General features: G+C 41.0%; 1 protein-coding gene across 2 annotated transcripts in view; it reads right to left on the bottom strand.

The window, feature by feature from the left end:
• Positions 1 to 22,755, bottom strand: part of Ttll7 (tubulin tyrosine ligase like 7) — a 103,795-nt gene that overhangs the window by 64,865 nt on the left and 16,175 nt on the right. For both annotated transcript variants that reach the window (XM_050160101.1, XM_050160102.1), the window contains exons 2-7: positions 8,544 to 8,749; positions 8,244 to 8,375; positions 6,356 to 6,477; positions 5,348 to 5,415; positions 2,230 to 2,388; positions 2 to 218 (exon numbers count right to left, since the gene is read on the bottom strand). In XM_050160101.1, coding sequence (XP_050016058.1) covers positions 2 to 218; positions 2,230 to 2,388; positions 5,348 to 5,415; positions 6,356 to 6,477; positions 8,244 to 8,375; positions 8,544 to 8,568 — 723 coding nt within the window. In that variant the 5' untranslated portion in view covers positions 8,569 to 8,749. The remainder of the gene's footprint in view (position 1; positions 219 to 2,229; positions 2,389 to 5,347; positions 5,416 to 6,355; positions 6,478 to 8,243; positions 8,376 to 8,543; positions 8,750 to 22,755) is intronic.

Genomic DNA, 22,755 nt, shown 5'->3' with positions numbered 1-22,755 from the left:
CCAAGTTGGACTCATTTGGTGGGATGTACTTCTCTGTCCCCATTCGCACAAGCCCATCATGGTAGAGAAATATCTTTAATGGATCACAGGATGTAACCAAAATATAAATCCGTAAATCAAACTTGTAGCCTTCCATTAGGAAAGGCTTTTCAATGTATTCTTGAACTATCAAATGATCCTGAGATGGAATTTTATCCCCATTTCTTATCAATGAAATCCTAAGTTTAAAGAAAACAAATAAAAATAATTTGAATATGGAGGTTGAGATGCCAGGAAAATCAATGTCATCAATGTATTTAGGAAGAGAACAGTGTTACAGAAATTCCAAAACCCTGTCCCTCCACAAGAGCAATGAGTGGGTTGCTGTCAGAATCAGTTCTGTGGAGGCACGAAAGTTAAACAAAAGCTTGAAACACCCAGGGGATATTTTACCAAAGAGGGAGGAAGAAAAAAGTGGGGGAGAAAGGGAAGAAAACGGCAGCTACATTCTGTTTAATGGAGTTTTTGGCATTTTTAACTGATTCAGTTGTATCACCCAGTTCAGTGTGGTTTAAACAGCAACCCAGTCCCCAGTCCCGAGGCGAGTTCTAGGGTAGGCCAACTGGACCTGTTACTGTTTACTTCGATCTGCCTTGAGCTCTCTGGAGGAATTAGTTTGCTCTGATAAAGAAATGACTAAATAATTTCAAGCGTATGCAAGAAAATTACTATTCACATAGAAGAGAGAAAAGTAATGAAGAAAAACGTAAAGTGCATGAAATATAGCAAGCATGGTATAGATACAGCAAACAGCAAAATGACAGAGGAAAAACAGTCTCTGGGTAAGCAAATTAAAAGTCAGTCGATTGACTTGAAAAGCTGGGCTTGAGAAACAGGTTTAAAAATATAATTTAACTACAACGTCATCTAGAAAAGACCTCTTTTTGAATTAAAGATACAAAAGGTTGAACGTGAAAGCAAGCAGTATTCTGAACTGGGTTACCCTTGCATCCACCTAAACAAAAAATTGCCATGACAGACAAGAGACAAGATGTGGTACTGGATGACAAGCAAACATCTCAATATAAAAATTGTGATACTATATGATAAGCAAGTGGTGGTCATAATGACGGGCGAAATGGCTGAGCTAGGGTGGCTGCAGTCTTCAGTCATCCACCTTCAGTGGCAGGACACCAGCGCAGTAGCAAGGAAGTGGATCCAGGTGACAGGCAACACAAGTCCCTGTACCCATCCACTATTACAGCACAGAATTCCACGCTATAGAGAATACCCTTTCTGCAATGTTTTCCAACCGTTTCTGCATTGCTGTGAAATACACTGTACTAGTATTAATAAACAGTTATTACTTTCATCACAAACATTGAGGAACCCATACCAATCTGCATCCCTCCTCCATTTTCCTTTCCATTAATGAATAAGAGGGAGCCAACATGCCAATAATCAATGGACACAAATTCCCCAGTAACACACTTCTTAATTTGTACATTACCAAGCATTCTGAACATATTATATGATTGGTTCATGCTCAAAAGTTAAATGGCTTTTAAAAAACAGTTTAACTGGGAAGCTAAAATGTCCAAGGATCTTTTGCAGTATAGCATTTGAATTTTTTTAAAAAAAAAAAAAAAGGTGCAAATGACTCACATTTTGCAAAAAGTCGACCTCAGCCAACTTCCTATTTAAAAAAAAAAGTGTACTACAGAAAACTAAACATAAGCAAAGAGGATAAAAAATGTTATGCTGTGCATTTTATTCCTGGAAAAATTGTCTAGGTCTTTGGTGTGCCAGCTTAAAATGTATCCTGTGCAGCCTCAATCCAGTTACCAAGGCTACGAGAGGAAAACATTTATAAAGCAGAGAATACATACATTTTGCTTCAAGCATTCTCATTATAACAAGACAACTCTATTTTGTTCTCCAAGCTAATTTAGCTTTTCTGTAGCAATTTATCTTATTACCCAAGATTTCTGGAATTATTATAAGCATGCATTGTGTTTACGAAGAAATAAAAAAAAAATTCCCCTGTAAGTTATTCTTTCTCTGATGGCTCACAACTCTGGTGTATTTTTAATTGGATTACTGAATCTGTCAGGAGAGTCAGTCATAAAAACATGACAGTTAGAAACTTATTGCTTTTCTAATAAGGTACTCAACCATGAGTAACTGTGAGCACATCTTCTCTCTCATTTTTCAATGATTAAATTTTCCAGAGGAAAAAAACTAACCTACCCATGACCCATTGCACCATTAGCTGGTTTTACTATAAAAGTTTTCTGCTTCCTTTTTTTCTTCAGTTCTTTCACATAGTTCTGGAATTGAGTATATTCAGAAGGGAAAATCCACGTTCGAGGAACAAAAGTATAATCCAGAGGCCGAGACTTGATCATTCTGTAAATCAGATGCAAGAGAAAATATTAATTCTATTCAACATTAGTAAATCCTATTTTTGTAGCAATTATACTATGAAGACTTAAATTTCTTTGTTCTTTCATTTATTCTTTTGCTCATTGTTCTACTCAGAAAATGTCTGTATACTAAACAATAGCCCAAACTTGAGACTATCAACAAAATAGATAAGAATCTCTGCCCTGTTTGTTACACACTGATTTATATTTAACACAATGAATATTTTTGATTGTATACTATGCTAGGCACTGCTGAAGCAAGGGGAATTAGCATGACCTCTGCCTCCACTGAATTTACAGACAGTCTTTGCATACAAGACAAAGCGATAACAGACTGCAGGAGAAAGGTCAGTCACTAACCCTCAGGGAGGGTCAGGAAGCACACCGTTTATACTGACACTGGTTCTTGGTGCTCCAGTCCCCCAAGGCGTCCATAGACAGCAGATCCTGACTTCTCTCTATACCATTGCTTTACAATTTAGCCACTTTTCTGATAAAACCATCTGAAAGTCTCTGTTCCATAGAAGTTTTATGCGAATGAGCCATCCATTCATGTGATGGTACAGCCAAAGATGTCTCCCGATGGTGCTGCATTTGCTAGAATTTGCCTATAGTGACCCCTAATGTGATGACGATGTTCGTTCTAAGGGGAACAGGTACAGGAGACAGAACGCACGCAAGGCCTCCCATGCATTAAAGAAGTGTTCCACTACTGAGCTGCAGGTTTTACTTTAAAACCGGGGCTCATTCAGTGCCCAGGCAGGCCTTGAACTCACAATTCTCCTGTCTCATTTTCCTGAGTTGCTAGGATTACAAGTTTGTGACACCAGGCCTGGAAAAAAAAAGTGTTTCCTTTTTGATTGATGCAAAAATGTTAAGTATTTTATACTTATCAATTCTCGATTAAAATGAAAATGAAAAAATGATTTTAAAAAATATATTATTAAAAATAATGTTTTCTTTATAAACTTTTTGTTTACTAAGTGTGTGTGTGTGTGTATGTATGTGGTGAGCCTAGGCCTGCACCTGCATTTTGCCTGTGCACCATGTGTGTGCCCAGTGCTGCACAGGCCAGAAAGGAGCATAGATCCCCAGGAACTGCAGTTACAGTTATGAGCTGCCACATGAATGTTGGGACTCAAACTTGAGCTCCTCTGAAAGAGCAGCTGGTAATCAATCCTAAGAATTGAGGCATCTCTCCAGCCCTGAAGATAATACTTTCAACAGAGACATTTTTTTTCCTTTTCTAAATGTGGACTTTTATTACAGATGAGAATAGTCTGCAAATAAGGTTAGCCAGCATTAAAATGGAACCACAGTGGACAGAAAAATGCACAAAGGCAGAGACTAAACTCTGAGAGGAGAAGAGCGGAACACAAACCACCAGCGAAGCAACCGGACACTCACAGCATCAACCCATCCCAAGGACTTTCCCAAGATTTCACTTTTAAGTGATGTTGAGCTGGGGCAATAGGTCAGCAGGTAAGAGTGTAGGACTGCTCATGGAGCAAGCATACGGACATGACTTCAAAGCCCCGGAGTCTAAGTAAATAGTGAGGTGCAGCCACACAGGCACTTAGAACCCCAGTTCTACAGGGAAGTGGAGGCAGGAGCATGCCTAGAGTTATCCACTAGACTAGCTCCAGGTCAGTGAGAGACCTAGTCTCTAGAAAACAAGGCAGAGATTGGGGGAGCAGGGCACACAACTTCCTCCTGTGGTCTCCAGGAGCATGCACCTGCACACACAAACATGTACACGGCACACATTCATCTGCCCCTCCCTCCTCCTCTCCTCCCCCTCCTCTAGCTCCCGTTCACATGAATGTACACAGATATGCCATTACCACCATGGGCAACGAAATTAAATCATTTCCAACTGAATTTGCTTCAAGTATGTTAATTCCACAACTAGGCAATCTCAATTGAAAAAAAAAAAAGAATAATATTGACTGGTTTGATAGTTTGACTTTTTAAATAAAATTAATGCTAATGTTGTAGTTTTATTGAAACACCTTTACATGTGTTTATTATATTTGACAATGACCTGAAATTAGGCTGAGATAAGGCTTTAATTAGAACTTTAAAAGGTACCATGTGGTACCTTTTATTAACATATGCAAATACAGATCTTACTTATCTCATGTACTTAAAAATTATCAGTTTTTGCAGCACAACCTAGATATAAAAATTGTTGTATAAATAGATGTATAATTATAAATATTCACAGGAATAACATCAATGATAATCTTTAATAATAGGCATGCCATATTAACTTTTTATGAATACTACTTTATTCAAAAATACTGTTTGCCACTAAACATTCTCAAGCCCAAAAAAAAATCCAAGAAAGTCTAACCAACAGAAATATAAACTGCATAAAAATTCCACCGTTTTGTCCAACAAAACATTTGACTACCTGTTACCAGTATTTCCATATGAAAGATTTATTCTGATTCTTGACCTTGGAGATGAACGCAGCATCACCCTAAGTGAGTATGGGTATGTGTGTCTATGAGCATGTATGCACACGTGTGCATACATGTTTGGAAAATGTTAGATATTTAGTAGCTAATAAACACACAAAGCATATGATGCAACAAATGACTTCTCATTGGGTTTGACTAAAAACTAAACAAGAATTTACTTTTCTGTGTTATCAAGTTGTAATGAAAAGGGTTCATGGGATTCTGAAAACTAGTTAGGGCCCAGCTCCACTGAGAGCAGTTTGTTTGAGTCTGTGCCATTTCTCTAAACCTCAGTCACAGTGACGTCCTGTGCAAAGTTAAAAATAGAACCAGGGACCCATTAGGACTGTTCTGCCTCTGAGTGTCTCTCTCCCATCTGACTAACTCATCTGAACACAACCTTATACAAGATAATACCACCACAACCACAGGGTAAACTTTGTTCAGGCCTTCTCTATAGAAGAAAATGAAGATTACTTGGTCATATTTCTTGCTAAGAAATCCTTCCTACAGATCTCCCCCATTCCTGGAAAATGGTTGATCCTCTGAAAAATAAAAAGGTAAATATTAACATTTATTGAATTAATGAATCTGTTCTTTTATACTGTAACAGTGAAAAACATCCTTTGAGGGTTTTGTTCTAATAAATTAAACATTATTATATAAAGGATTTTAAATTAATTTAAATCAAATTATTAGCTATTTAAATAGCTAATAATTATTGTGAAATAAAAAATGATGATCAGAGAATAATTCTGTAAAATTTTAAAGAAATCTGGAAAAGATTTTACAAAGATAACGTTTTATTGTTTTGTGTTGGATAAATGGAAATTCAATATCCAAACTACTTTTTGGATCCAATGCATAAATTCAGACATTTATAACTTAAAATATTTGCTCGTCAGTTCTACCACACATTCTCTGGTTCTAAAGTAACGAGGAGGAGGAGATAAGAGGAGGGAAAGGGAGGAGAGGGAGGGAACAGGATGTGGAAATAAGAAGAGGAAAGGAGAAAGGAGGGAGAAGGGATTTGTGTACAGAGGAGGGGGCGGGGAAAGGAAGGAAGAGTGGATTAGGGAGGAGGAGGGAATGGGGAGGAGGGGAAGGAGGAAGAAGAGGGAGAGAGGGGAGGATGGGAGGAAGGGGAGTAAATAGCAAATGTCAATTGTCTCAGATTCCTTGTAGGCTTTTCTATTTGCTTTTCATTTCTTCCAAACACCTCTGTATTGCCCTCTAGAGATAAAAGCCAGAAGGCATGTAGGCGATACCATACAGTCTTTGTCCATCCAGACATCATCATTCCCTGTCACTCATCCTAAGGTATGACATAAGGCATCATCTTAGACGGTATTCTTTCCTCCCAATACTCCTTTAAAGAAATAAGCTTGCTACAGGCTATGTAGGGTCACGATGCAGCCTGGCAACAAGACAGGCTGTCCAGGGAACTCAGAACTGAAACTGGAACAGCTGAAGACTAAGCCCTACCTGATAGTTCCGCAGTTCTGTGATCTTCTCCTGCTGAACAGCAGCGTCACACCATATAAGGTTACTCGTTTCATCTTCATCTGGAGTCTTTATAAATCCCATTTCATCTATTACTAAACGAACTGAAAAGGAATGGTTAAAATGAACGAGAGTGTAAACCTTAAAGACATCGTTGTGGAGACGTCTGTACATACATCTATAATATTCCATTCACAGACTACCCACTACTTACAGCATAAAGTCCTTATGAGTGACAGCTGTTTTATCTAGGACCAAATTATTCTCCACAGCAGCTGGGAACAGAATTAGATGGCCCAAAACATCCTTAGTGATAGTCCCTTCAGATTTACCCGAGGGTTTCGGAAGTGACGTCGACACCATGAAAACACACAGAGAGCTGAGGTAACTCAACACAGGGTCATTCGCTCTTGTGGGTTTTCCATGACCTGGAACTAGGTATAAAACTGGAAAGGTAAAAATATCCTTGACCATCGGAACTCTCGTGTGCCTTTTACCTTTTCAGTTCAAGTTACTATTACCACAAAAGTGAGTCAGCTCTGTTTACTCGGAGGACGAAACAGTGAAGCCAGATTTCCAGGAAGGATTTAGAGACTGGCTCTCTGCCGCTCCACACCCTAAGATCCTACTGAAAAATTTATTCTCGGGGTTTACTTTTGACTAAATATTACTCCTCCTTAACTGGCGTGTTACAGTTAATATACGGGCATTTGTCTTTCAACAGATCTTGAGTTTACAATGAAGATGAGCTGTACAGTGGGGGTGGTAGCTGACTTCCAGTGAGTTCTGAGTCCTGAAAGAAGAGTGTGTTTGCATGGCGACACTTCGGTGCTCGCTTTTCATGCTTCCTTTATCTGAGAAGTGACATGGGAAATAGTAAGGATTGTCTAGCTGACTTAGCCCAGCTGCAAAACTAATAACCAGAAACGGTTGACCTCAACTCATACAGGCTCTTGGCTGTTTGCTGGAGAAAAAACTGGCTTTATAAGCAATGATGCCTAGGATAACAAGGACACCTAGAGAGGTTCTGGAACCATCTATGTGAGGGCAGCAGAATGTAGTTTGGAGTTATACTGATACCTTGTGTCATCAAGTGCACACACAAGAGGAAAGTGCCATTTTCCACTGTCACACACTGTGCTGCCATGAGATGGCCTCTCTCAGGGCTCTGCTGCTACTGTGCCATCTGGACACATACAGAGAGTGAGAGCAGAGGCAACAGGTCCTGCGGGATTCCTCTAACAAGCTAACAGCAGAAAACAGCGACAGGGGCAGAACGCCTGCATGAGACCAAATCTACTCCTGAGAAATAGAGACACATCCTTTGAGCCCGGACGTAACTGACGAGACCCTGATGATAAGACCAGGTGAAGAGGCAGTGATGGTGGCTGCTCAGCTGGCTACTTAAGTCGTGGATCTTCACGTACTAACACCAGTGAGGCCAGATGCTTCCAAATTACGTAAGGATAGTTAAAAAGATCCACTCTATATTCACAAACCTTCATAAGATCAGACAGGAATAAATCTTTCTTAGGATGACTTTCAAAGCTCAGATAGCTGACAACGTCAAACATTACCGGAAAATCCAATGTTGGGTAGAGACCTACACATTTCTTTCTGCTAAGTTAACGGAATGCGTTTTTCTTTGTTTGAACTGCAACTTTAGAAATCCATTAGTGCCTTTTCAAAGCAGATCATCCCCCACTGCATAGGAAAGAATTCTTCTAACCTGTCAGCAGTTTTACAGAAGTAATTTAGAAACCCATTACATAAAAGATAATCACCTCTCCCAACTCTACATTGTTTCCTATGCCAAGGCGGTTTGCCCATCCATCATGGGAAGTGCTGGGTTCTGGAGACACTCACTCACCAATTTCAAACTTTGTCCCAGCAACATTCGCTGTAATGACACCCTTCTTTTTCTTTTTCCTCACTTTCCTTTTCATGGTACATTGATAAGGCAGCTCTGTACTCAGATCCAGGGGCGAGGATCCCGGAATAACTTTAAAGAGAAATAGACACAGCTGTCACTAAAATAAAAACAATGTGACCACAAACATTCATGTTGCCCCCAGCAAAGAAAAACTATGAATGGTGACACTTTCAAAGTTTTAATATCATGTATTCTGAACACACTCATAGCCTGTAGTGGGCAGGTTAATCCACTTACCCCCTTCGTGAGGCAGAGACGGCATGGTCACCTATGCCAAATGAGCAAGAGCAAGAAACAGGCGCACAGTACCAAGCTCTCAGTAAATCTGGAAGTCCCACGTTCATCTAAGTAGGATATGGCCCCAAATCACAGGAAGTTTCTATCATATTATCTGGGTCAAAGTCTCAGATTTCACGACACAAAGTTTTGGGCTAGGAAGCTACCTGGAGAGGTTTAAAAACAAAGTTAGTTCAGACACAGCTTCATGATATTTCTCGTGCCAATGTCATTCTTGTGAGACAACACATAATAACAAAAGCTAATTTGTGCCATCAAAACAGTATGTCTTAATCAGTTATCAACCCATACACAAAATGCCAAGTTACGGCTTTCTAGTCTGGAAGCACACAATCTAAATAGAGAGCTTTGTTGTTTTAAATTATAGACCCTTAAATATACAAATTGCACAAAGACATTAAAAAATAAAATTCATTGCTGTCCATTGACCACTGAGAATCTTGAGATTTATCATAAACAGCTTGGCCTTTAAGCAAGCCTAAGAGGGAGCTTTTTGAGCCCTGTGTTAGAGAAAAGTTAACTGAGCTCAGAGAGGGCAAATGATTTTCTCTCCTTACAAAGAAAGTAAGAGGTAAAGTGGAGACCGAAATGAAGTGTGCCAAAGCCAAAGTCCCCGAGCCAGGAACCCATACAATCTTCAATGCAATGCTTCACCTGTTACTGGGACGATGCTCCTAACATGAAGCAGTGAAATAGCCACGAGGGGAGGGGGCTGCTCACAGAATGAATACAGGCAGTGATCCAGTTTTACAGGGTAGGGAGGAATGGCTTCCTAAAGCAGAGTGAACCTTGCTTTCCAAGAGCCTTGGAAGAAGTTTGAGAGGCTCAAAATAGGAAGGACCATTACCAGGAGGATCTTATTTAAACAGAGAGAGGGACACAATGTTCTCTTAAGGAATGAGCTTTCATGATTCGGCCGCATCCTGACAGGACCCACAGTGTGCTCTGTGGGCATCTGCAGTGTCTGCGGGATCCAGGCATCCAGGTTTTAACTATGCTGACGAACTCACACTCTCAACTCTTGGACTTCTCTCTTCCTTGAGCGCCTATGTCTCCAACAGTAATGGGAAAAAAACATCAAACTATTCTACTAAACACAGGTGACATGGGAACTTTCGCCAGATTATCAGGGTTTTCAGAGCTCATTCAGCCGCCATCCCTAATAGCATCATTAGCAGGAAGACGTCATCAAAGGGCATTTACAGCTTTATTTATTCCCTGCTATCACCTTAAAGAAAACAAGTCTCCAGTATAATTCACTATAAAAACTAGTGAGGTATTATTTATTAGAGATCCACAATGGGTAGGCAGTGCGTTAAGTATTTAAAGCGAGTAACACCGCCAGCAAGCTTTGAGCTTCAGTTCATTTTCCCACAATTTCTAGATATAGAAACCATGGTTTAAAACTGAAAACCAAGAGTTTTGACACAGTTCTGCCTAAGTGGGGATCTCATCCTTCTCGCTCTCCTATTTTTAGACATCACACTGACGCTACACAGACACATAAGGAGCTGGCAAGGCTAATTTGGTACTCAGGAAGACAGGCTGTATTCTGGAAATTCACAATACCTCAAACCAAACAGAGAACTCACAATAACATCTCCAAACTGATCTCCCAGCTGGAAATGGACTAGGTCACCACTCAGAAGGAAGAAAGGAGTGACTTGAAGGTCAGTTCTGTTCTGTTTAGAAGCTCTCTGATACTGAGATTGAGTTTGGGATGTTGTGCCCAGCACCTTGTTACTGGAGTAAACAAAGGTCCCTTTACAGTAACACCTCACTGATCCCATTAGCAGTCGGTGACAAAGTCAGGCTCCTAAAACAGACCTGTCGATTTCTGAACTTAAATTATGAAACAAACAACTTCAAAGTGCAGAATACAAATGTTCCATGAGCCACACTGGGATCCGAAGTGTTTGAAATGCTCCTAATCATACATAGGCTCTACTCCATCCCACTGCCGATTTGGTGGAAGTGCCTGACAAACTTCGAGGTCTTGATTGTATCTCCCCCCATCTGAATTAAGTTTATTTTAGGCAAGGAATTTGAGAAAGCAGACTTTGAACAGCACGCAGGTAAGCTACTGTTATCTACTCTCCAAAAGCTGGAGGCATGATTATTGACCTAGAAAATACTTTAAGCCAATGGTTTCTCACCAGAAATCAAAACACTGAACATCAGTGCCTGGGAACTCTTCCCTGCTCTACCTATTGCTTTAAAACCTAAGGAAGCAGCTACTTCAGCCTTTGATCGTGTTGAGGGATTCATTCCCCCTTCTTCTGGTCTATCATGGGGTTCATTATTTGTGTCTCATCAAAGCCACCCATCTAGAAGGTGCGTTCCCAAAAGAACGAGCTTTCTTCAGTCTTGCTCATGACTGCATTCCCAGAACCAGAGCCTGGCAGTGCTCAGTATTCACCTGTGACTAAGTCAATGGGTGCTCTGGCTCAGGGACATCCTCTGAAGTGGGGCTTGAGGAGGTCAGCAGGTCACAGAGGTTTCCTCACGCACGAAAGTACGTGACCCTTTTTGCTCAAGTGAATATATTAGGGGGCTTTGGTTTCTACTGATTACTTCAAAAGACTGAACCATGATAAATGTGTGTTAACTTATGTTAAGGTTAGTTATCACATCATTGGTGTGTGGAGGAGCTCAGGTGTGTGGAGGACTCTGGTGTGGGGGGAAGCTCAGGTATGTGGAGAAGCTCTGGGATGTGGAGGAGCTCAGGGGTCTGGAGGAGCTCAGGTGTGTATAGGACTTGGGTGTGTGGAGAAGATCATGTGTGTGGAAGCGCTCAAGTGTGTGGAAGATCTCAGGGTTGTGGAGGAGCTCGGGTGTGTGCAGAAGCTGAGAGGTATGGAGGAACTCAGATGTGTGGAAGAGCTCAGGTGTGTGGAGAAGCTCAGGGGTGTGGAAGATCTCAGGGGTGTGGAGGAGTTCATGTGTGTGGAGGAGCTCAGGTATGGGGAGGAACTCAGGTGAGTGTGGGTGAGCTCAGGAGCTCACTCGAGTTTTGGCTTCTATATCTTCCTTCTTCTCAAGAGGTATCAGACTTGGTGTTTTTTCTTTCTTATGTATCAGTTTCTATGCAATATCTAAGTGTGTGTAATTTACATAATTTTAAACTATGTCAATAATATACTATATATTCTTGGGCTGTTTTCTAAACTTTGAACTTTTGTGTGATTCATCTAGTTCCATATCTTTTCATTAAGAAGTACCACAGTGGAAATCACCCTCTTAGTAAGAGCTTAGTCAAGATCTTACTTTAATGGCAATGCAAAGCCCCTAAAGGACTTCTCATAGATTACACTGCCTATGTGAAGAAAGCAGGAGAAATAGTGTGAGGAAGATATTTTGAAGGTTCGTGGCAGGGAAAATGAGAGCTTGGCCACAGGCTGCCCTATATATACATAGAGAGAATACTGCTACAGCCGTCAGGCTTGGTGATCAGGAAAGAAGTGGATTTCAAGATGGCTGGCTTGGAGAATCGGGAAGAAGCTAACACCATGCATCAAAAGACCTGCAGAAAGAAAATCCAACCCCAGGAGTTAAGTCAACATTTGCAGAAAAATGTGAATGAATAAAGACCAGAAAATAAATAAGATTCATAATTGAAGGTAAGACAAGAAGCTGGAGAGATGGCTCAGTGGCTAAGCTGTTTACTGCTCTTGCAGAGGACCTAGGTTTGCTTCCCAAAACCTACATAGCTGCTCCCAATTGTCCAATCTCAGATCCAGGAGGCTCCAATGCAATCTTTTGGCCCCTGCAGACACTGCACACATGCGATGCAGAGACATTCATGTAGGCAAGACACTCATACACATAAAATAAAAATGAATCTTTTAAAAAAAAAAACACAGAAGATTCCTTCCATAGTCTAACTGATCCAATTTCTCTGTTTCTGCCAAAAAGTGATAATATATACAGCTGTATAACTGGCAAACAACAGATGATGTCACCCTAACTGTTCTCCTAACAATAGTGTATTGATCCTCTTCATTGTGTGTTCAAATTCAAAAAGTTTGGAGAAGCTGCTTGCTTCCTAAACATAAGAACTCTTGTGTCCCATCCCCAGGCTGGCTATCCTCCCCGAACCTAGAGCTGGCTGTGCAGGATGTTACCGACCTGAAAGAACTATTTCATCAGACACTTCTAGAAAGCCGGTAAGAGCCAAGCGTGAGTAACAAATCAAAGAACCATTTATTCATTCTGGTAACAGAACTAACATTGACCTGAGGCAATAGTAGCTCTACTGATTTACTATTATTTGCTTTTCAGATTTCCATAGCTTGCTCGGCATCTGTTCAATGTTTATGGCTAAATAACGTCACCCAAATGCAATATTCACAGAGATCTGTGGAGTTTCTCATCCTTAGAATTTAGCCTACTGTGACATGAAGAAAATGTAGGCATTGCTAACACAGCATACCTGGAAGGCATCTTCTTTTATTAATATTTATATTTCCACTATGTGACACAATAAAAAAAAACCATAAACCTCATTCAGCAAGTGCGTAATTGAATAAAGCTCAAATCAAATCACAGCTATTTAAGTAGCAGACGAAAACATTATTTCATAACATCTTAAATGCTTAAGTAGTGTCAAAAGCCCCTTTGGACATGTTATCCAAGAATATAATATTGTGTCTTAAATAGTTCTCAAACCACCCTAAAGGGGAGAAAAAGAAGTTTCACTAGCTCTCTAGGAATAACATACGATACTAGTAAAGGTTTACATATCTCACTTACCTCTGTCTATCCATTTACATGTGTTCATGACGCACACACAAGCACACACTAAATTTACCTGATGTCCTTGCATCTATGCACACACGCACATACATACGTACTCACAGTTAAGAATCTAAGACATCCTCAATGTACCAGCATACACTTTGCTACATAAAGACCTCTTGTTCTGAGATTCTTGGTGGGATTGAGGGCCCTTTGCACCCAGCTCTCCCAGCCCCTGAACCTGCAGTGGAAGGTGAAACAGAAATCGAGAGGCAAGTGGAGAGTTTCCACTATAGTCAGTTCTCTGTTCTTTACCAGAAAGTTCGCAATAGATACCAACCTGTGCATCTGCCTCCCAGGTGAGCAGATGACATCACAGTGGGGCCATGTGATGCCAGCATAGTTCTTAATGTCCGAAACTTAACTCTTCAATATTGCTCACAAACCTGGGGGTTCCTCTGACCCTCCATGGCTTGATAAAGTGTGTAACAACATAGCCAGACATCAAAAAGACACAACAAAATCCTCCTTAGTTTTCCATTTGAATTCTTTGTTTGGTATCTATTCCATGTACACGCATTACCAATTTTAGGGTATATGTTAGTGTAATGCTTATGCTCCTATCCATGTTTACGAATTATTAAATGTATTAAATTCATTAAACTAAGAATCATGACAAGGCACGACTGCAATCCAGGCATGTAGGAGACTGAAGCAGGAGGATACTGAATTCAAGGCCAGTCTTGGCTGCACTGTAAGACCCTGGACAGCTAAGGAAGCCCTCTTTACCATCCATATTAGTCAGAAAGTTAATGGATAGGGAAGACTCTGTCCCCCATCTGAGATAACTCATTAAACTGTCCTTCCTAAACAACCATGGAGTGAGCTTTTGGGGGTAGAAATTAGTACTGTGCCTGATTAAATAACTAAATTTACCTCATGTCCTTGCAGGTGTATGTGGCCATGTGACTCTAAACGAGTAGGCATTGAGGAATCAATAGGGCAGGGGGAAGGAGCTGAGTGGAAGGGGCTTCCCAACTGAAAGAGAAATAGTCCTTCAGTGGACTCTCCCTTGTGTGCTCCTGTTTCTTGGGAGCACATGTGATTGTAGCTGATGTGTAATTCCCAGCAACTGGGGTTTCCTCTTGGAATTGCTGCATCTGTTGGAAAGTAGACATCTGTCTTGTTTGGGCCACTGGTGCTTTAATTTTCTGTCACCACCAGCTAACTAAACCTCTTGATGTATGAATCTGTTGCTCCTACAGCTACTACTGTGGGTTTTTAAAATGACACCACCATGCATAGAGAGGTGGTTCATTAGTTGGGAACTGCTGTGGAATAATCCTTTCGTACTCTGAATATGTATTATACTCTTGTTGGTGCAATAAAGAGTCAGCTGGCCAATAGATGGGCTGGTGTAGGAGGTTCTGTTTGTGTGTTGCTTTCATTGGTTGAATAAAGAGACTGCCTTGGCCTTTTGATAGGGCAGCCCTTAGGACTGGAGAGGGATGGGGGAGGTTGAGTAGGCGAGAGGAAGGGAAGTGGGAAGTGGAAATTTTGATTGGTATTATTTATAAAGTAATAAAAATAAATAAATAAACATTTCAACCTCTGAAAAAAATAAAATAATGTGATGCTCCAAGAAAAACAAAACTCTCTAAGGGCTGGAGAGATGGCTCAACAGTTAAGAGCATTTGCTCATCTTCCAGAGAACCAGGGTTTGGTTCCCAGCACACACACACACACACACACACACACACACACACACACACGGCAGCTCACAAGAGTCTGTACTCTAGGTCCAGGGGATCCTATGCCCTCTTCTGACCTCTGTGGGCCCTGCACTCACATATGCTCTTGCATACACACAAGCCAACACTCATACACATGAAATAAAAATAAATAAATCTTATTATAACCACTCTCTCTAGCAGTGCAATCTTTGCCACAGAACTAGTCCTTTTATAGACACACGAAGGGAAAGGGATATTTTTATCCTTCAAAATAAACAGGGATGGAATGCAAAATAGAAGTGGAGCACACAGTGAGCCCGGGCACAATAATATGTTCTCCATAGATACACTCAAATCATGAGCATCTATTTTCTCAATGATTCCCTCCCTTGACCACTTCCTTCCCTGATCACATTCAGTCAATTGATGCTGTAAAGTTATTAAGTCACATAAGGCATTGAATCAATAATCTGTTTCAAAAACAGATTTTTTTATTTTATATCGAACATTTCATTGGTGTGCCAGTTAGTTTTATGACAAGGTGACACAAGCTGTGGTCATAAGAGTGGATGTAACCTTGACTGAGAAAGTGTCTCCATAAAACTGGACTCTAGGCAAGCCGGTAGTGTATTTCCTTAATAAGTGACTGATAGGGGAGGGCTCAGTCAATTGTGGCTGGGGCCACCCCTAGCCTGGTCCAGGGCTCTATAAGAAAGCAGGCTGACATAAATAAAGGACATTGAACCTATAATTCGGGTTCTTAGAGAAGCTAAATAAGAAGGAGAACCCAAAGAAAATCATATAGGCATCCTCCTGAATATTAAACTTCATCAGGCGATGAAAGGAGACAGAGACAGAGACCCACAATGGCGCACCGGACTGAAATCTCAAGGTCCAAATCAGGAGCAGAAGGAGAGAGAGCACAAGCAAGGAACTCAGGACTGAGAGGGGTGCACCCATACACTGAGACAATGGGGATGTTCTATCAGGAACTCACCAAGGCCAGCTGGCCTGGGTCTGAAAAAGCCTGGGTCAAAACTGGTCTCGCTGAACATAGCGGACAAGGAGGACTACTGAGACCTCAAGAACAATGGCAATGGGTTTTTGATTCTACTGGACCTATTGGTTTCGTGGGAGCCTAGGCAGTTTCGTGGATGCTCACCTTACTAGACCTGGATGGAGGTGGGTGGTCCTTGGACTTCCCACAGGGCAGAGAACCCTGATTGCTTTTTGGGCTGACGAGGGAGGGGGACTTGATTAGGGGAAGGGGAGGGAAAGGGGAGGCAGCGGTGGGGAAGAGACAGAAATCTTTAATAAATAAATAAATTAATTAAAAAAATAAAAAAATAAAAAATAAAATCCCATTCAAAAAAAAAAAAAAAAAGCAGGCTGAGCAGGCCCTGTGGTGCAAGTCAACAAAAGTACCATGACCTCTGCATAATTTTCTGCTTCCAGTATCCTGCCCTGTTTGGGTTCCTAGCCTGAAGTCCTTCAAACAAGTGTAAACCAAATAGAACTTTTCCTCCTCAACTTGCTTCTGGTCATAATGTTTCATCATGACAATAGAAACTACAACTAAGGCAAGTTCTCACTAATTTATTAGGGACTCAAGCAAGTAAAATATATGTCTTCTATTTCACCGTGCTCATATATATGTGGGAAAGTTATTTAGCTTGGACCATCTTACAAATAAAACTTCATTCAAAGTCCATGACATTGGCTACTCATATCAACCCAAAGTATGCTGAAGAATGACAGTCAACACTAGACAACTACATAACCAGATGTAACCATATATTCATAGTATGCACATCAGGAATACAAATTAAACACAATATTCAATCAACAAGGCTGATTTTCAATTCTGCTACGTGGGATTGGAATTTACCATTTTTAAAATCTTAATGCAATATCTACAACTATCCACTATACAAGCCCCACTAGGAAACAATGCGAACTCTTTGGGACAGTTTTGAATAACGAAGTGCCAATCACATCCATTCCAGTCTCGATCTGGCTTGGATGGCCACACCCTATTGCTAGAACTTATACTCAAATCTTACATATTTCATTATTTGTGTGCATATGTGTGTGCACATGGGTTTGCACACAGGGTTGTGCCCATGGAGGACAGAAGAGGTGATATGATTCCATGGAGTTGGAATCACAGGTGGACTTGAGCTGACTGACCTAGGTACTCGAAATTGAACTTTGGTCCTTTGAAAGATCAATACACACCTTTAACCACTTAGCCATCTCTCTCCAGTCTTTCAGATATTATCTTCAGAGAACTTAATCTGTTTTTAGTCAATCCACTGGGCAGAAAAGACTGTTAATAAGACAGAAAAGAACCTTACAACAATGTACATTTAGTGTGTAATTTCAATGCCCTCCATACATTACTATTATCTGCTATTCGATTATTTGAGCATTTCATTTGAATCTCTTCATTGAACCACTAGAGTATACGCCTCTTAGAAGCAAACATGGACAGTCTGCACTCTCCACAGAACTTGGCACTATACTCTGCATCCAGAAGGTTCCAAATCATTCTACAGGAAATAATGCATTTCACCTAGTACAATGGAAACTCCAAACATACTATGAGGATGACTCTTGCTCAGAGACCTAGCAATAGAGGATACAAAGCCTGAATTGGACATCTCTGATAATTGGGCAAACATTCTAGATGAGGGATTGGAACCAACCTAGCCACAAACCCTTTGACCTATAATCCTATAATTTGTACGTCCTGCACAATGTATTGGGGGTAAAGATGATACAGAAATTGTGGGAATAACAAAAAAAAATTTTCAGGCCCTTCTAATTCTTTCTCATCCGCTGACAAATTCACCTACAGTTAAGAAGGCAATCAAAAGACGGCATAGAGCGGACCAGAAGGTGAATAACCAACTCCCCAGCAAGACCATGATGGGTACACCCCTGAAACAGTCTACCTGAGCTAATGGGAGCTCACCAATGTCAGCCTGAATGGGAAGGAACAACCATAGGACCAAACTAGTCCCTCTGAATGTGGTTGAGAGTTACATGGCTGGGCATACTGAGGGGCCACTGGCAACGACACCAGGATTTATCCCTACTGCAAGAGAGCAATCCTGACATGGTAATCACCATCAATTCACACACATCGAAATCAACAGCACTGACATCAGTTACTACAGAGAAAACCCCATACCAACACGGAACAAGAACATAGCTCCAAATACCCCCAAATGTAAACTTACCCCTAAAATACCCCAAAATATAAACTTACTCCCTTTCCTCATGCCTGCCTCCCCCTTCCCTTCCTTTCATGCTTCCCTCTTTCTCTTTCTTTTAGACCATCCCATTACATAGCCCCAAGGCTGTTCTCAGACTGGAAACACTCCCACTTGGGCCTCCCAAATGCTGGAATTCTATGCATCACCCTCACCCTTGGGCTGCACCATCAACTCCTCATAGCCAAGTCAGACAATATGAATCACAGAATGACTCAAAAGAATCTGTCCTCTAAGAGGAAGACATTTAAGAGAATGTCTTAACCAGTTTGTCTTACTTATATTTTCTTTTTTTGAAAGCACAGAAATAGTGCAAAGTAAAAGCTGTCCTTAAAGTCACTTCCAGTGTGGATAAAATAAAAGGCAGGACTTTTAAAAAGCACTTTTGCATATTTGAACTGCACGAGTTTTGTTTTCTCGAGTAAATGAGGTAACGTTGTGTCTAGCAATGAAATTTTATCTTGGCTGGAAAATGGCGGCTTACCAGCTATCACTATTTCTAGTGTAAAAAATTAATGAGAGCAACAGCTCCTTTAAGCCCTGAGGTTCTCACTCTGCATCCAGCATCATAATTCTCTGCAGAACCAGCTTGCTGGGCAACATCCTCCAACTGAGGAGAGTGTGTGTCACTCACGCCACACCTCAGCCCTGGGCTAGGGTGAGGCCCTAGGCCCTCACGCAGCCTGACCTCGACAAAGGTGAGCTCAAGAGCACAGATCTGAGGCTGCAGAGCAAGAGCATTAGCACCGCAGTGGCTCAGAGCAGGAGACTGACAGACCCTGAAATCCTCACCCACAGCCAGTCTAATGCCGACAAATCCGTACCGTGCACACGGGCACTCAAGCCTGAAAGAGCGCAACTCGGATTGCTTCTAGTTTAGACATCCAAACAACGTTGAATCTGGAGAGAAAGTAAAGAAAAACAAAAGCTAGCCACTCACCATCAACAGAGGGCTTCTAACTCACTTCTCCCTCAAAATACGGCTTTATAAAATTCTGGCTAAAATTGGACCCAAGTGAAAGCATTGTTAGCTGTTCTTCTTGATTGAAAATAAGCGACAAAATTGCACAAAGCCATGCAAACCAACTGCTTCAGTTCTGAAAAATAGCCTGTACTATATAAGGGGAGAAGCTTTTATGGGCAATTGCTGTGCTTGAAGGTAAGGGATAGAATTGGCATTGTAGCCTAAGGCAGTCCCTACAGCACCATTCCCCAGAGACATCAGCAAATCAGTGCCACAGGCCCCTGGGTGGGAGTCATGACAACCAGCACCATTGGTGCTGAAGGAGACTGTCTGGGCTGGAAGCAAAGTATAAAACAGCACCATGCCCTTGGCTCCACCGCAACAGTAACAACCATAAGGGGCAATGTGAAGGTCAATGCCACAGCTGCTTATAGCTCAGATCCCAGGTTGCATCGGCATTGGCCAAAGAAACATGAGTCCTGAGTAGCAGCTCTCTTGTCTCCCAAATGAGCTTCCCTGACGTTTTTTCCTCCCCTTTCGTCTACACAACCTCTGCTCCTCACTCGCTCACGAAAACAAGCATTTTAAGCATAGTAAGTCCAGTGTAAACTGCCTGTGATCAATGGTTTCGGTGGAGAAATCACTCTGGCTAACCAGGGGTCCATTTCATTTACTTCTTGGTTTTTAGTAGTTAATGTTATGAAACAGCTGAATTCCAGGCCAAAGCAGATTTTATATCAAGCATAATATATGCACATATATGAATCTGTACTGTGTTCATTAGAAGACTCAGAGACTCTTTTTTTAGTTACTTGTTTCATTATTGCGACAACATGCCCAACAAAAGTAACTTAAGGATGAAAGAACTGAGTCTGGTTCCTAGTTTGAGGACACAGTCCATCATGACGAGTGAGTCATAGCTGTAGGAGCTTGCAGCCAGTTGGTCACACTGATCTACAGTCAGGAAGCTGTTCACGATGAATGCTGCGGCTGAGCTAACTCTCCCATGGAACGGTGGCGCCCACAGCTGAGGCAAATCTTTGCCCCTCAATTAATTTAATTGAGATAATCCTTCCTGGGGCATTGTCTCCTAAGTGATTCTAGATGCTGCAAAGTTGACAGTCAATATTAACCATCACAACCAGCTAGAATAGGAGCCTGGGATGCTACCACTTCTTTTGATTCTTGTAACACTGGAGCCGGGAGCTGACTCATCTTTCCTACACACAGGTTCTCCGTTGTTATCTTCCCATGCAGGCCTCATCTGAGGTTGAGAAGGAAAAACAGGACTTCATAAACCTAGTGCACAACTGTTAAGTGATGTTCTCCTATGCCATGTGAGGAGCCGAGTTGCAGGAAGAACATTAGGAACAGGCATTAAGGTTGTTTAAAGGAGGTCCTCCCTTTATTCTTTGTGGATGTTGCTTGTTGAAACAAAGCTTTGCTTTGTAGTCTGGGCAGAGCCTCAGCTTGGCTGCAGTCCTCCTACCTCAGCCCCCTGGGTCCTGGGGTTACAAGCGTAAGCCACCATTGCCAGCTCCTGTCCTTTCTTACTGTTTTATTTATTATATTTTACTTAAAATCCATACAACTTATTCTCCTTAAAGATGTTAATAAGGACTGGGCACATTTATTTCAGGACCAACTCTTTACTCTCGGGAGAAGACCATTCATGCTTATAATATAAAATAGGAAAAAGAATATGAAAGAAAATAATTTCCTTTGACTAACACACATCTGCACAATGTAGCACTCTATAAATATGTCTTCTTTAATGTGTGTGTATGTGTGTGTATATGTGTGTATGTATGTATGTGTGTGTGTTGCTTGCATGTATTTTTGTGTACCAGATGCATGCCGGGTGCCCACAAAGGCCAAAGAAGGGTGTTGGATCCCCTAGAACTGTAGTTTCATATGTAAGCCATCATGAGAGGGCTGGGAGTGAGACCTGGATTCTCTAGAAGAGGATCAAGTGCTTTTAACTGACTAACTATCTTTCCACCATGAATATTTCTTTAAATTTTATCATTTTAAACAACAGCTGCAAAGTGCTTCTATTCAATTTTATTGTTTCTATTTTCTTCGCTTGAGCACAGAAATACCACTTGACAAAATCCAATGTCAGCAGTTCCTTGGTTATACTACTTTGGCAAAGACAGCATGAAGGTGATGGAATTCCTTGGTAAATGAAATATGTATATTCCCAGAAAGGAAGCGAGTGCACTCAAGCAGAGTGTGCCATGGTGGACAGTGCCAAGTTTTCTTAATTTACTTTCTAGATTATACTGAGTCAGTGTGATGATACTAAATTTGAAATGATATTTACAAATAGCATACCTCAAAACACAACAGCAAATTATTGTCTCATATGTCTCATTGATTCATAAATCATTACTTTATGAATAACTGACTTTACTGCTATAAAATTAGAAAAATGAGCATCGCAAATTACTGAAATAAACTGAAAGCAATGGAAGCTGAAGGTAATCTATGGTCTCTAGACCATCAGTAACAAAGAGTCTGAAAAGTCACCCAAAACACTGAAAATCCTCAATTAGGTCATATATGTGTGTGTCTAGGTTAATTAGGTCACATATATGCATGCCTTAGGTTAAGGATTCCAAGTTCAGAAACTAGTCCTAAGAAAATCATCTCAAGTGTTGGAGCATGCCGAACTACTCTTTAAAATAAAAAATGCAGTACAGACCTAAACAGAGAACTCTCAACAACTCTCAGAGGAATCTAAAATGGCTGAAAAACACTTAAGGAAATGTTCAACATCCTTAGTCATCAGAGAAATGCAAATCAAAAAAAACTGAGATTCCATCTTACACAAAAACACTGATGACAACTTATGCTGGAGAGGTTGTGGGGAAAAGGGAACACTTCTGCATTGCTGGTGGGAATGCAAGCTGGTACAACCCCTTTGGATGTCAGTGTGGCGATTTCTCAGAAAATTAGGAAACAACCTTCCTCAAGACCCAGTAATACCACTTTTGGGTATATATCCAAAGGATGCTCAATCATACCACAAGGACATGTGCTCAATCAGCTTTGTTTGTCATAGCCAGAACCTGGAAACAACCTAAATGCTCCTCAACCGAAGAATGGATAGGAAAGTGTGGTATATTTACACAATGGAGTACTACACAGCAGAAAAAAATAACATTTTGAATTTTGCAGGAAAATGGATGGAGCTATAAAGCATTATTTTGAGTGAGGTAACCCAGACCCAGAAAGACAATTATCACATGTACTCACTCATAGGTGGTTTTTAAACATAAAGCAAAGAAAACTAGCCTACAAACCACAATCCCAGAGAACTTAGACAACAATGAGGACATTAAGAGAGACTTACATAGATCTAATCTACATGGGAAGTAAAAAAAGACAAGATCTCCTGAGTAAATTGGAAGCATGGGGACCTTGGGGAAGGGTTG

The sequence above is a fragment of the Alexandromys fortis genome, unplaced genomic scaffold (assembly GCF_014885135.2).
Source record: "Alexandromys fortis isolate MF-2015 unplaced genomic scaffold, M_Fortis_MF-2015_v1.1 scaffold_124, whole genome shotgun sequence".
NCBI lineage: Eukaryota > Metazoa > Chordata > Mammalia > Rodentia > Cricetidae > Alexandromys > Alexandromys fortis.
The sequence above is the reverse complement of the archived record's forward strand: the minus strand, read 5'-3'. Positions and strand labels throughout refer to the sequence as shown.